Raw genomic sequence first — 15,562 nt, 5'->3', positions numbered from 1 at the left:
CTCCTCTGGCAAAACTGCTACAGCTGCCACCTTTGTTTTGATTTCTTCTTAAATATGTTTTCACAGAGGTGTAACCACCATGTCCAATTGGCCCAGGTTTGGTCAGTGGCATGTCCATCATCCTCAGAGCCAACAGCAATTAACTCTGCTGGACATGGTGGAAGCCTCCAGAAGCTTCTCACAGGAGCCATCTTTTTTGTGCCCCCTCCCCCCAGTCTTCCAAAACTGGGCCAAGCAAAACCAGCACATGACCATAAGGCTAGGATTTAATAACAGGGGTGAGCAGGACAGTATGTCACATTGTATTTGCCTTCTGTTTCTTTTGCTGATGTTTTTTCCAGTGTCCAAGACATTGTCTGAAGCATGTGTAGCTATATATCACTGAGGTGCTGCTTCCAGCATCAGGCTGATCCTCCTTGTTTTGATTATGTTCCCAGGAACTGTAGAATCCTTGTTTTGTAGCTGTTATTTTACATCCTAATCCAAAGGTTCCCCCTCCTAAATTCTTACTCCCTGCATTATTGTACACACATACTGTCCATACATACGGCCCACCACAGAACTATTTCTTTTTTCTTTTATTCTGCTATTACCTGTCTAGTGGGAGCTGTGCTTTTCATTGTTAGGGCTCCCCATTAAGTCATCCTTTCATGTGGTTTACCCTAAAACACAGTCGAAGTTCTTTAGGTCTGTTACGTGGTCATAGTGGGATGAGACTGTGAAAAGAGAATATTCACTTAAGAAGAGGRCAACAGAGGAGAACTAAGCACTTCTCCCTCCTTTCAAGTTCCTATTGGGTTGAGCATCAAGTGCTCTTGAGTATTCAGTACTAGAGTAGACTTAAAAGGAAGTGTTGTACTTCTCTGAGTCTTGGTATTATGACTGTCACACAGAAGAGGTATCATTCATTTATCCTTCTTCTTTTCTCACTAAAACATAGGTGGTACAGGAGTCCTGTGGTGGCTCTATGCTAAACGACGAATGTCTGCCAGTGGTCTTGAGAATCAAATAGCCAAAGACAATCTTCAGGCTCTCTTGATCTATGCCATTGCAGCTACAGTCTTYACGGTATGCTTTGCCAATGACTGTATTATTCTCTTGTTGTCTTCTGATTAGTCTCTATTTTTTTATTCAGGTGAAAGCATTGTATTGCACACATTTTTGAACAGTTTATTTCTGCCACAATTTCTGTTGAAGTGATTTTCTTTCATTATGYTATTTTATTTTTTTAACTTTCAGGAACTGTTCTGTAATACCTGATTATGAGTCAGGGGAGACTTTCTAGGAACTGTACTCTAATATCTGATTTTGAGTCAGGAGAGACTTTCTAAGCCTGCAGCTACTTTCATCTACTGTAAAATGTCCACAGGGACTTCCAAGAATAGGTATGATATTGGACTGCCGATTCAAAGAGATTTTTCTTAGGTTCTCAGTTCAGAGATACTTAGTCATTACAGTGTATTTAAAAGTCCTTAGTCTACTTCTGAAAGAAGTTGTTCTTAAGTGTTTGTGAACTGAAATACCCTGATTATTACACACTTAGTATTGAACCARTTTATCTTCTTTGGACCTTGCTGTTCATTTCAGAATCGCTGAATTTTCTACCAAAAATGGACAATGTTTGACTAACTTCACAGGAATTRTAGACTCATTCTTTTGTTGTACTTGTTTCACATACTAATCCAAAAGTTCTTCTCTGTTCTTCTCTGTTGATTCTTATTCTCTGTGATATTATACATATATAAACATACATCCTATAAGGCCACCACACCGTGGTCACGTATAAATTTTARATTAACTTTCTGCTGGAACTTGCTGATTTCACCGTCTTGTAAAACATAATTGAGGATAAAACCTGGTCTCGTCTCATCAGTTTGAGGCTGATGAGGATTCCAAATACATAATTATGAGATTGGAATTCCCCAGAAGTATAATTTGGAACATAATTTATCACCAGAAGAAGCTGATAGAGGTTTTACGTTTTGATCTTATAGAGATCAGTGATGTCTCTATCAGTGATCTTATAGCGACAATATGTGYTAATTTAGAGTGTTTTAATATCCTAGCTGTGCAAAAGAGTAACTTGATTCTGTTTCAGTACCCTGAAATGTGATTTGGAAACTTCTCCCTCTAGGTTATCTTGTTCTTGATCATGTTAATTATGCGCAAAAGAGTAGCTCTCACCATTGCCCTGTTCCATGTGGCCGGCAAGGTCTTCATTCACCTGCCGCTGTTAGTCTTCCAGCCATTTTGGACATTCTTTGTGCTTATCCTCTTCTGGACATACTGGATCACAGTCCTGCTTTTTCTTGGTACTACAGGTAAGAAGCTGTCATTTATTTTAAATAAATTTCACTTCATTTTTGTATGACTTCAAGAAGAGTTGGGTAAAAAGCATGTGGGAACCTCTAGGAAAAAAGCCCACTTGTTGTGCTTTTGTTCCTGTCTGCTTCACTGACTTCAGAGTACTTGTTTCAAGAAAGTTAYTGTGCATTTGAGTCTGTACTCCCAGCATGGTACTTTGTGTGTGCGGCTGGCTTTTTGATTTGATGTAAGTTGGCTTGCTGCAAACCATGAGACTTTATTAATAAAACTGCTACAGCAATTTTTCAAATAATTCTCTCTAATTTTACACACACAGGTTAAAGGCAGCATAATTTTGGAGCTAATATCATCAAGYATTGTGTTGTAGACAGTACTCACACAGACAAGTACATAGTAAGGGAAGGGCCATTGCGCATAGTTACTGTGTCCCCCAATGTCAACATTGTGGAATTAGTTTTTAGTTCTTTGTAACTCAGGTGTCCAGTATTATTCCATAATTATTAGGGAGATTTTTGTGCTGTTTGTACACTGTATTCAGTAAGAGCAGCCAATGTACTCTTAATTCCTGCCTGCTCTTCAATACATGGAAGGTGAAAGCTTTGTTTGTATTCAGTGTCTGACAAGAGCTTCTAAAGTTAATCAATCCAATAGGTCCAAATCTTAGTCACTTCAGCGAAGAAACATAGCAGATGCTTTTTAAAAAGGGAAATGTCTGTTATTTTCCAGTACATTGTAGGTAACAGAGACTGTCATTTGATATTAAGTATCTTAAAATTTTGATATTAAGTATCTTAAATATATTAAATATCTTAAAATTTGAACAACCTTTTATGTTGTTTACTATTGATCCAAAAGTAGCAGTGTTTCAAGTCACAAAGCTATTTCACAAGATAAATATTTTTYGTATCCCGAGTTCCTGGCAAGGGTTGGAGGCAACAGAATTCATGTGTTCTTGTTGTCACTGCTGTTGAAATTTTTAGTTGTCACTGCATGCTGTGCTATGTGCAGAAAATGGTTGCCATTGAAAGTCCCAGCCCATGCTTCACTTTCTGAGTCAGACCACTGCACAGGAACTAATTTTGTAGCAGACTGTAGTCAGATATTRTAGTCAACTGACAGAAATCTTTAACTGGCCTTGATTCTGCAAAAGCTAATTTATCTTTTCAGGTTATATGCACTCAGTATCATCACTGTTATCAGTTAAACAAAGTGTTTATGCAAATAAGGCCAAATCCTTGTTTACTGATACCAGAATTATTTCAATAGTTAATTTATTCACAAGAAAATCTGAATTCTATGTTTAAGTATAAAAATATAACTGAGAATGTGGATAACGTGCTGTCAGTGCTAAGTCAAAACAATGGTTTTTGAGGTAAGCACTTTACAGACGCAGACTCACTTGGAGTGTTTTTCTGAATCTCATCAGCTTTCATGTAACTTGTGTAAAGTAAAACATCTCACTGTGGGTTAACACATTGAAATAGAACTTATCCTAGGAGTGTTCTGACATCCTCTCAGTGTCTGTACATGATATTGCTATTCACATTAGCCAAAGAACCAATGGATTTCTGAATATATTAAATCATATATTTAGAATTTCCGAGGCTGTTCCATATGTCCTTTAATAGCCTTAGAGCTACAAACATTGCTAAAATATTTGCACAAAAGCTTACTATAAGGAAAACAAAAGTGATTGTTAGTGTTGACACCTGAATGTAAGGAGCTGATACCGATTCTTGCTGTATGAATACTGATAAAGCAGCAAATTCAAATCAAATATGACTGAGACTTCCATTATGTTTAACTAAATTAATTTTGCTATGAGATAGTGGTTAATTGTGGAAATTTTTTTAGTGGGTTTTTTTTTTTTTTCAAATACCATTATACTGATTGTCTGAAAAGCTGTATCTTTCTTAAGAACAATCTTCCTAAACATGACATTTAAAAGTGTCAGTAGAAACTAGAGGGGTTCTGCTCTAACTGGTTATGAACTGCTAGTACCATGTGCTTCTTTCTTTATGARTTGATTTAAGCGCCATTTTCTTTTTTACCCTCATTTATTTCCAGGTAGCCCTGTCCCAAATGAAGAGGGATTTGTTGAATTTCGGATGTCAGGTCCTTTGAAATACATGTGGTGGTACCACGTAGTGGGACTCATCTGGATCAGCGAGTTTATCCTAGCCTGTCAGCAGATGACAGTAGCAGGGGCTGTTGTAACATACTATTTTACAAGGTAAGAAACAACTTAGATAGCTCTATCATAGGTAACATAGACATTGACTTAGCAGAAATAATGAGGGACAGAGGTTTTKGGGAGCATATTTGCATCCATTGTGAAAACCGGGGAACAGTTAAAATGTCTTGAATCTTTTTAAATTCATGTGAAGTCTTGAAATACCTGTTTTGCCAATTATAGATGGTGTTCCTGRCATTTAAGACTTGAAGTCTTGTTTGCTTTGTAACCTGTCCTCATTCTACAGACRTGGATGTTTACAAATTAGGGTGTGCCTGGAAGATCATCTATTTGGCTAATAATTAATGCTGATAAGATCTGTAGAGGTTAAAAAAATACTGAAAGCAATTRATTATTTTTTTAATTGCAAAACAGTGCCCTTTTAATTATTTACAGGGCTTCACTAATCTTCATTTATCTTTCTCTCACAGGATTACTTAAGATCTTATTAGAGTCATCATTTACATATAAATTCTGACTAGACATATATAAATAAAAATATACGTAGAATTTTAAAGCTCCACATTTCATTGCTATGTTTGTGTACTGAATTGTGTGTCAGTTTATTGAATAATATACGCAGGTATTTTTTCAATTGCATGATTCAGATCACAAATGTTTAATTGGCTTGTCTTTTTAATTGAGGCTGTTATCTGAACTATATTTGACTCCTTCTCTGCCCTAGTCTTTAAAACAATACCAAAAGCAAGGAATCAGTTTATGGTGCTGTCAGAAATTTTGTTATTTTATTGATGATGAAGTCCTCCAGTATACCAATGAAATACATCTGTGAAGTTATTACAAGATGTTGCAGGGATGTAATCTTGTGAATAATTAAACTAGACTGAGCATGGAATGAGGAAAATATGCAGGAAAGATAATAACTCCGCACTGAAATAAATTGCATAGTAAYGTGTGTGCTTGGTCTATGTAAGTTTATGCATTTGCTATCACCTGAGGGTGAATGATTTTTTTTTATCTATACCCTCTAATTCCATAACAGAAATTTTATTTTAAGTTAGTAAATACTCATTTCTCTCTACTGTTATCTTCTTTTTGCACTTTAAGGTACAATCATAATTTGAAAAGTGACCTGTAAAAATAGAAAAGGCATTAATTTGCATTTACCCATTATTTTGCATATGAGCAGCTTCCCAAATCAAATGAGATAAGGTTGTCCATGGAGAAATGTTGTATGTGTTTTGTGTTCGTTCATCTTAACCAGATGGATTCCTTTCAGGCAATAAGAGGCCTCAAAATGTTCTGCATTACAGACTTTGCCCTGAAAATGAGGAAGTGTTTGGGTTGCCAGGGCATAAGACTCAACCCATTTATGTGTTTTTGCCCAGCAGGGAGTAAAATAAGTCTTTCTCTAAAAGTTAATGGAAAGAAAATACAGGGTAAACCTGTCATAATCGATAACATTTCAGGATTACATTATGCAGATACTAGTTTCATGGAATAAAGAATCTATTTTATTACCTTTTCTGAATGAAATTTACATCTCTCCCAAGCTGGGGAGATCCTTATTTTTGGAATGTTAGCACATGTTTCTTAATATGCTTATTATCATGCTGTTATTTCTAATAAAGAAGAAGAGCCATTTTTTAATAGTGCTATTTTTTGAGAGAGAAGTAGAAATTACTTCCTTGGTAAAAAAGAAAAATATCAAATTGTGAAAGTGAGTATTTGTTTGAAAAACTAAAAATATTCTAGCTACATTGCATTAAATAACTTGTTTTAAGGTTCAACACTTGGTACCTTGAGAACACAATAGCTAAATCAGAAATGGAAAAAATCTGAGAAAATATTGTACCTGATCAATTAATAATATCCTCTCCAAAGTCTACACAAAGATCTCCAGCAGAATAAGAAAGAGAAGGCAAATTTATTAGTAGTCTGACTAAAATAGTATTAGGATTGTTTCTTACTTTTTTTGGAAAGTTTTGAATTGCACACTGTCAGATGTAACTTTATTGGAATCGCCATTTTTTATAGTGGTAATGCTAGTAAGACTACCTGTTGCCAATGAGTGTTTTCAATTGCTCAGTGATTCCCTGGCAAAGGTATTGGCAAAAGTAGGTTAATGTAAAAAGGAAAGTGTGACAGAGTTCGTTGACAGGATTCACTCTACCACTTAGTAGATGGTTAAACACACRGAGGAAAAGTAGGACTAAAATCTAAAATCAATAAATCTAAAACTAAACCTGAAATTATTTATGTGGAAACTGTGGGTGGAAAAAGGTCAAGGATGAGAAAGCGTAAGCATGAAAAAGAATGAGGGAGACCCTCCCATTAGGTCTTACCGCTTACAAGGTTCAGAGTGGATCTTCTTGCCACTCTTAGCCCCATACTTGACAAACAGTTTAGGCCCAAAGATTTTAACAGCACTTAGACTTAATATCACTTAATCAATAGCCTAATTTACCAATTTAACAAGAGTCTATAGAATTTACTGTAAGCATAGCWGTAACTCAGTTATAGACCTGACTTATTTACCAATCTAACATTCATGGTACATTTGCCCCAGCACTTCACATGTGTATGTGTATAAATTGTAAAAACTCATCTCAAGTTCAGTGAAGTGCTCACATTGGATCCTTTGCACCTTCTCAACAGGYAAAGGGTTGAGGTTTGAGCAGTGAGGTGTCAGCCCATACTTTGTCAGCATAATTTGATGTTGGTCCTCTGAGAATCACAAACTTGAGAGTTCATTGCCTCTTGAGAGGCCCCACTCAGAGACAGATGCTGGTCACAGCCCACTGCGGTCCAGGAATTTGTGGAATTGCAAGAGCGTTGGTTTTAGTCATAGTAATTTTCCATCCTGGCCCCAATTCAGGGCTGTAACTTTCTTTGAAARTTCCATAACAGAAATGTTGTTCCAGTTAGATTGTTATTTAGGCATGAATACTATGTTTACTGTTTGTTTAAAAACAGGTGCTTGTTAGACAAGACAAGCTCCTGGGAGCAGATGTGTTTCTGAGAAGCTCAAGGAGCTGAGCCCAGGTGCTCTTTGCCAAGACTGAGGCCTAACAAGCATTTCTGAGATCATAGTGCAGCCCAAGGCAAGAAGGGAGAAAGGAGATGCACCACCACACTCATCTCTGGCATACTGATTCCTTATCATTGTCCTACTTTCTGCATTAGAGACAAATCTGTTACTTACACAGATTGTCAGGGTGGAGTGAATAATATATCCTGAAAGCTAGTATGCGGATAATATTCCTTTTGCACATTACTTTATTGAGAATTTATGGTACTTCTAGATGATACCACAGAAACACAGTCATTCTACTTCATTTTTTTTCTCTTTTCAACAGGGAGAAAAGAAATCTGCCGTTGACTCCTATTCTGGCATCTGTTAGTCGCCTTGTTTGTTACCACCTAGGAACAGTAGCAAAGGGGTCTTTCATTATCACACTGGTGAAGATTCCACGAATGATTCTTATGTATATTCACACACAACTCAAAGGAAAAGTAAGAGAAATACACTCCATTTTCTTACTGAAACTCAAGGCCTAGCAAGTTTTACCTGTCTGTTTAGTCAGCATGGGAGGTTGGAAGTCTTGTTTTGGAATAAATTAGGTGGAAGAGAGAAATTCTTCACTATGAGGATGGTGACACACTAGAGCAGGTTATCTGGAGAATTGTGGCTACCCCATTCCTGGAARTGTTCTGAGCTATGTTGAATGAGGCCTTGAGCAACATGGTCTAGTGAAAGGTGTCCCTGCCTGTGATGTGGGGAGTCCCTTCCACCCAAATCATCCTGTTCTATAAATATTTAGACTTTACAGGACCATGGGACTGGTAAGAATTGCTTAAGTTAGCTGGCTGAATATGGGTTACTGAAACACAAGGGAATATTTTTTCTTTGAAAACTCTTTATCCCTGTTTTCCCACATTCTGTGCTTTCCTAGGAAAATGCTTGTGCTCGCTGCATGCTTAAAGCCTGCATCTGCTGCCTTTGGTGTCTGGAAAAGTGCCTGACATACTTAAATCAGGTAAGATTTTCAATATTCAAGTCTTATGTAAGGGCCGATATTAATACATATGTTCCCAGAGTGCAGTCTGATGCCAAMACATAATATATTGTACTTTGGAACTGAACTTGAATAACAGTTCTTCAGTCTTGTCTCCATTACTGAAATTACATTGCAAATCATTACATCAACCTTTGGAATGTAATCAAAACCTAAAAAATATCCAATATTCATTTTTGTGAACATAGCATCTCAGCTTTATAACAATGTGTTTAGTGGTTGAAAACATTCCCCATTACATCTACTCAGTCAAACTACATCTGAATTTCAAAATATTTTTGCTTTGAAAAGAGAATTAAGCTTTTCTAGGTGTAATATTTAAGATTCCAACAGGGCAAAAACTATAGAAAACATAAAACTTAAAATTAATTGCAAAGTGGAAAAAGAGTTGCAAAAYGCAGCACACTGGCTGGTCTTTGTAAAAGACCCCTTGTGAAAGTGGGCTTATTGGTCTGTAGTTCCACTTCTTATATATGTATATAAATATCTTGCTAGTATCTCTTTCACTGTTGTTAATAATTTTTACTTGTGGAAATGTAATAAATAAAATAATAAGAAAGCATTTTAAACCCCCTATGTAATTCTTGAAAACTGTCCTCACTACCCTTGAATGCAATCTAGTTAAGAATCTAGAAATTATCTTGGTTGACTTGTGTGACACTCAAGCTCTTTTATAAATCCAGATTTTTTTTTGAGCTATTTAATTTCTGCTACTGTTCTCCTCCTCCTGCAGAGAAATTGCAAATTCTGCTTAATGAGTTTTTTTGAACAAACTTGTTAATGCATAAATTATGAGCAAGGGAGGAGAAGAATAGTAATTCTTTACCTCATGTAATCTTCTGTCAGCTGGTTCATATTGCTTGATTCAATAATTCTCAAGGGAATTTTTGTTCATTAAAATCATGATGAGTGTGAGTTACTCAGAAGCTGTATCTTCCCCCTCACCTTTCCCACCCTTCTAGCTGAAATACCTGATAGTTCTATGAATAAATCTTCAATCTCCTTTTCTCAGAATGCATATACAGCCACAGCTATCAACAGCACCAATTTCTGCACCTCAGCAAAGGATGCCTTTGTTATCCTAGTGGAAAATGCTTTGCGAGTCGCTGCCATAAATACAGTTGGGGATTTTATGCTGTTTCTAGGAAAGGTATGTCTGCTGCATACAATTGTTACAGATCTATGCAGAAGCCATCTTTAGCAATGTCTTGCACCCTGATACAAAATGCCTTAAAAATCCTCTTTCTTCRTGTGCACTTTATCACATCTAGTTGCATCATATTGGAAGGAACTGTCCAGGATAGGGAGCAGCTTAATGATCCACTTAAATTTAGAAAAAGTGACTGGAGAGGAATAACTGAAGTCTATGACACCTTTTGCATGGTTGTTTTAGGGAGTCAACAGAAATGTGATTAGAAGTTCTAAGGTTTTGATTTTGTGGTTAAAACACAGAATTGTAGGAAAAGGAAGTTTTTCTTTTAAATTCTGTTTAGTAAGAACGCTTCAGGTTTCTGTTGAAAATTTGATGCATTTTTGATCACACTGTATGACAAAATTGGACTGGAAGAGTACAGTAGGCTGCTATGAGAAATTGCCAGTTTAAGCAAATAAGTTAATTGTACTCTGAGTATTAACATGAGACTAGAATAATTTCTGTGGTCAGTCAGCATTTTGGCTCTCCAGCTGATGGAGATACACCATATGGAAATGTAATCAGTGAATTATTTCTATCCTTCRAAGTGCCATTCTCTCCTTCTGTGCCATCATTTATTAAAACAATGCCAATCTACTTAAATCACTTGTGCCAAAGCATTTGGACACTAGTTGCATTGATTTGTATTCCTGATTGCATTCCTCTGCTTCTGTTGAATCAGACTATAGTGGGCTGAACTTTGAATCCAGTGATTAAGTCAGTAAGATGGGATAAGGGATAAATGCATAAGGGAGATATAGGTGCTTCAGAGAACATGAAGTTACATAGCAAAGTTTTGTTGAGGAGTCTGAAAAGTATTAGGAAACCCCCTCCTGAAAAGATGTCTCGGATTATTGGAAAAATGTGCAGGTGACAGAAATGTTGACATAAACAGTGCATATAAAAGTAGTATCAGCTGAAACAATGCTACTCTGCCAGCATCTCCTCTACCAGTTCAATGTGTGGTATTTTCATAAAAGCTGACTTATTTTACTATTACTGTTTGATTGTGTTTTGTAATAATAGGTTCAGAAATATTAAAAAGTTGTGGCCACACCAATTTCATTCTTTTGTTTTTGCAAAAACCAGACTGGTACCCAGTGAAATGTCTGTTAGGCTTCACACATAGTGTGGTTCTGTGGAGTCTGTTACATGAAGTGCTTTACATGAATTCTGATCTAGTTTCTTCTGTATGGAGAGGAGGTAGATATTAGACAAGCTTGAAAGTTGTTTCCAYTGGCAAAGTGAAAAACATACCATCCTCCTAGTCCTAACATCTCCCTCCCACTCAAAGAAAAAAAACAAAAAAACAACTGCCTGTTAGTTGATGCATTGCTTCTGGTTGTGGGGTTCATATCATTGATAGGATAAATGCTTTTTTATGGGAATGTTGTGTAACATTTGAACTATGACAGCAGAATATAAATGTACTTTGCTCTGAAAAATACTCCTYATGCTGAAGGATGTGTAACAATTGACTTGCATCTGCTGAAAAATGAATTAATGTTGTTTWCCTTCAGGGATAGGGGGAATCCAGGAGATCTTGTTACCCGGTGTCTGTAACCTCTAGTTCTAGCTCTAGCTGATCAAGAAACATACTGCTCTAAAAAAAATTAACCAAACAAAAAAAAAAAATATCAAAAGGCTTCTGTCATTAGAGTTGTCTACCATTTTCTTCTTCAGGTCTTGATTGTCTGCAGCACTGGTTTGGCTGGCATTATGTTGCTGAATTACCAACGAGATTACACCATCTGGGTGCTGCCACTCATCATTGTCTGCCTCTTTGCATTCCTGGTTGCTCACTGCTTCCTTTCCATTTATGAAATGGTTGTTGATGTCCTTTTCTTATGTTTTGCCATCGATACAAAATACAATGATGGGAGCCCTGGGAGGGAATTCTACATGGATAAAGTTCTCATGGTAAGCTTCCCCTTACTCTCAGAGTCTAAGGATCTGCTTTCATGAAACGGATGTTTTGACAGTGGAATGAAAGCACTAGCTGAGTTCAGTATGGGCCTTTTTTGGTTGGGTTTTTTTTTTGCCTTGCCATCTTGTTCRTGGCTTGATCAGGAAACTGTCATTTGATTCGCATCAAGTAAGTAATGATGACTCCTTCCCATGGTACTGGCTTCTGTTTGCTAGTTGTTAGATGCAGTCATCTTGCAAAATATTTCTCTTGGGTGTCTTGTAAATGACACAATGAAGACTAGAAAGAAGCAAAGCAAGGAGAGAAACCTTGGTTTTTGTAGTTTCTTAAGAAGAACCTCTCTTTGGATGTGAGAGAGAAGAAATATTAGAGTATTCTTCCTCACACATAGACACTGACCAGAGTTTTCATACAGACATTGACCAGAATGCCTGTTTCTATGTTTGACTTTGTCACACATAGAAATATTAGGCTTTATGTTCTATCCTGGAGCCTACTTGCTTTGTCAAGACCTTTTGCAAGGCAAATTGATTTTGTTCATTTTTGTTTGATGTTATTCTCTGTTCACTCTAACTAGAAACCAAGATGTAAAAATTTTTCTTCTCAAGTCCTTTATTGTTGAGTAGGGAATTTCTTGCCAGTGTTTTTAAGTGGCAGCTGTGGAATAGGTCTCTRTAAAATGTATTTTCAGGTGTAGGCTAGAGGAAGATTCTCATGTCTTCTTAGCATAATTTTAATTATTGTGGGAAAACCATGCCGAGAATTTAGTGCTAAATTTTTTGTAAACCCCTACGAAATCTAGGCTATATAAGAAATTAAGCAGCAGCTGATGCGTTGCTTTTTAACCAAGAGTATGAGTAAAATGCAGCATACCCTCTGAGAAGARAGCATTGATAAACTGCAAAAGCATTGTGGGTTTTAGTCAGCAGTCAAAATCACAAAATCCCAGCAGGTTTTTCCTGGGCAATTTACTGAAATTACCTGCCTTTAAGAGAAAAAGAATTCTTGCCTTTAAGAGAAAAACAAATGCTTAAAATTGAATTAGCATTTTTCTTCATGAGTAGGAGATTGTGATTGRTGAAAAATATAGGAAGTTGAATTGAGGAAAATAAGGGAAATCAGCCAGACCTTGCAAGTAATTATCTTCAAGTCCTCCAGTTTAATGAAATTCTAACATGCACAATTCACAGGATATAAAGCAATTAATGGGATTCTGGTTTGTTTGTGTTTTTTGTTTTGCGTTTTGGGTGTGGTTTGTTTTTGTTTGGGTATGGGTTGGGTTTTTTCTTTGAAAACCAGTCTTTTTTCTTCTTYCCTCATAAAGGAGAGAGCATTGCATAGTAAATGTGGAAGGTACACAAGGCAAAATACCTATCTGGCTTTCAGAATTAAGTAAGGGAGGCCTGTTCATCAGGCTTTCTTGGTACTTTGTGCTCGAGTCTCAGCAAGAGAAGTGGGAGATGCAGATTGTCCTGATATTTTGTGTAGTTACATGTTGAAGTTCTGTCTTGAGATTTGATGTTTGGAGTCTGCTTTATTGAAAGCACTTGTCATTTCCTTACTCTTTTTCAGGAATTTGTGGAGAATAGTAGGAAATCTATGAAAGAAGCTGGCCGCGGAGGTGGAGCTGAGGGCAGAGAGCTAAAACCAATGGTAGGTGCAGATGAGGAGGTGGCGATCCTCCAAGAGTTTCACTTTTACTTCTTCTCCCTCTTTGTCTTTACTGACTGCACTTCTTCAGGAGAAGTTTTTGTTCTCTGTATCACTCAAGATGTTCTGCTTTTTCTGTTTGTGAGCTTGCCTATCACCTGGATGGCAGAGTTTTTGTCACAGCTGAGACCATCTCCTGTAAAAGTAAGATGAAAGGAACTGTCTCATACAAAACAAATGCAGTATCATTTTGTTAGGATTAGTGGTGCATGCTATRTGGTATATGCAGACAGCCCCAACTGCTGAATAGTCTAAAAATAAGATGGCTCTGAGATTCATTGGGCTCATCTCAGCCCTGAGATGAACAGTTTTTGCTCATCTTACCTTCACTGCAAAAGCCTGAAATGAAGAACACTACTGAGTGCATCCATTGTTGTAAAGTAAGACCAGGTATTTAAAGCCCTCACCAAATTATCTTACACAGTGCCAAGGAATTGAATACAGTGATTCCTTTCAACCTGCTCAAATGACATTTCTCCTAGTTGTTTGTTTTATTGCCAACTACTTATGTTGCTTGTCTCTTGTGTGCTCTTTCCATCTCACACTGTCAGATGCACAGACAGTGAACAATGCATCATTTATGCTTCTGCAGCCTGTTTTACTTATGGTGTGCCTGTTAGGAAGGCATTGCATGTCTGAGTAGCCTGAACTAAGGAACACTATACATGGTACAGATAACAGATAGGAGGATAAGTTTGGAAGGTGGAGAACAGAGAGCGTATAATGGAGAGCCAGGCTGGGCAAGGTATGATTTGTCATCRTACATTACAACTTTGTGAAATAGAATATTTTTCCATTATCACATTTTCAGAATGTTTGGGGTCTTACTCATTTCTGTACCATGGGGATAATTTTTTAACCGAATGGAATCTAAATAAGTGTATGCTAACAGAAGAATTTCTTTTTTCAACAATGTATGTGAAGCCATGTTGCATGAGCATTTTTTGACAAAGCTGGAATGGGTTCTTGCTATAGACTGGATAGATGTGTAGCTTTGCGTGTTTTGCTATTTCATTATGACATACCAGTTTCTAGATTTGCTTATGCCTAAATGCTGCTGTGTTTATACATATAAAAAACTAATTCTATGCTCATTTACTGTTTTCTTCTGGGAGTAATTCTAGCTGGTCACACAGACACTATTGTTGGGATTTTCAGAGCAACCTGAATGCTATAAATGCAAATGTTAGATTAAAATGATTGAGAATTGGATGTGCAAATGCTCTAGTCATATGCATAATAATTTCAGTTCAAAATTTTATGTTAAACTCTAATTCAAATAATTGGTTTACCTTAAGTGGTTTTCCACTTTTGCTGTCGTCAGAGCTAGCACAGACTGCTACTTACACTTTTGTGTTTCTCTGTCTAAAGTTTGTGTGTTAAAAAACTTTATTAACCCTTGCTCCTTGTAAAAGTGCAAACCAAGTACTTGCAAGTCAAGGGTGATCTTAGAGGAACTTTTTTCTAGGCTCTTGAGCCTGGTAATGATTGAAAGTCCTCATAGAACTGCTAGGGAAGATGCTAAGCACTTGGGGACACAGTATGCAAGTCACCTGCTGGATTACTCCCAGTTCTKCTGCTCATGTGATTGTCTTGTTTGGAACTGTTTGGGCCTTGTGTTTTTCTGTTTTTGGGCATTCAGCTCCAGTTGATTAGATTTTGAAATTCTAGGATCTCACTTCGTGACGAGGATAGGACACAGCAGTTCTATTTCTGATATCTTTCCGCAAAGTATTCATAGAGAACCTCGGTTATATCTAGAATAGGATTATTCATAAGTGTACTATGTAAAAGTAGTGCCCCTAGTCTCAAAATTGCATGTCTGAAAATAAGATCATTATTATTTTTTCTCTTCTTTTAAAAATTGAGTTTTTACTGTTTTGCTTCAGTTTCTTTGAAATGCAGATGTGACAATTATTTCTGCAAGTAAAACGCCCTAAGTGCAGTTGTATTTAAAGTAGGTATTAATAGGGATGACAAAATACTTAGGATGTTCTGTTCTCGTATCAGGGCACAAGAAAAAAAAAACACTTATTCATGCTTCTTTCTTTATGGCTTCCAGCGACCCCTTTGACTCAGTTTCTCCTTGTCCTTTGGCATTTGTCTAAGACTGTACTGTATGACTTTGTTTTCTA

At 36.8% G+C, this 15,562-nt stretch overlaps 1 protein-coding gene across 3 annotated transcripts in view; it reads left to right on the top strand.

Moving 5' to 3' along the window:
* The window catches only part of SLC44A1 (solute carrier family 44 member 1), an 81,476-nt gene that overhangs the window by 49,281 nt on the left and 16,633 nt on the right, over positions 1-15,562 (top strand). For 2 of the 3 annotated variants that reach the window (XM_057385183.1, XM_057385174.1), the window contains exons 8-15: positions 941-1,068; positions 2,135-2,321; positions 4,393-4,558; positions 7,879-8,035; positions 8,476-8,559; positions 9,611-9,748; positions 11,474-11,710; positions 13,290-13,370. In XM_057385183.1, coding sequence (XP_057241166.1) covers positions 941-1,068; positions 2,135-2,321; positions 4,393-4,558; positions 7,879-8,035; positions 8,476-8,559; positions 9,611-9,748; positions 11,474-11,710; positions 13,290-13,370 — 1,178 coding nt within the window. Of the gene's footprint in view, positions 1-940; positions 1,069-2,134; positions 2,322-4,392; positions 4,559-7,878; positions 8,036-8,475; positions 8,560-9,610; positions 9,749-11,473; positions 11,711-13,289; positions 15,558-15,562 lie in introns of those variants that run through there. The other variant, XM_057385166.1, reaches the window with a different exon arrangement.

Source organism: Malurus melanocephalus, unplaced genomic scaffold (assembly GCF_030028575.1).
Source record: "Malurus melanocephalus ecotype Western Australia unplaced genomic scaffold, MMel_1.1 scaffold_15, whole genome shotgun sequence".
Taxonomy (NCBI): Eukaryota; Metazoa; Chordata; class Aves; order Passeriformes; family Maluridae; genus Malurus; species Malurus melanocephalus.
This window is presented reverse-complemented; position numbering and strand designations above follow the sequence as displayed.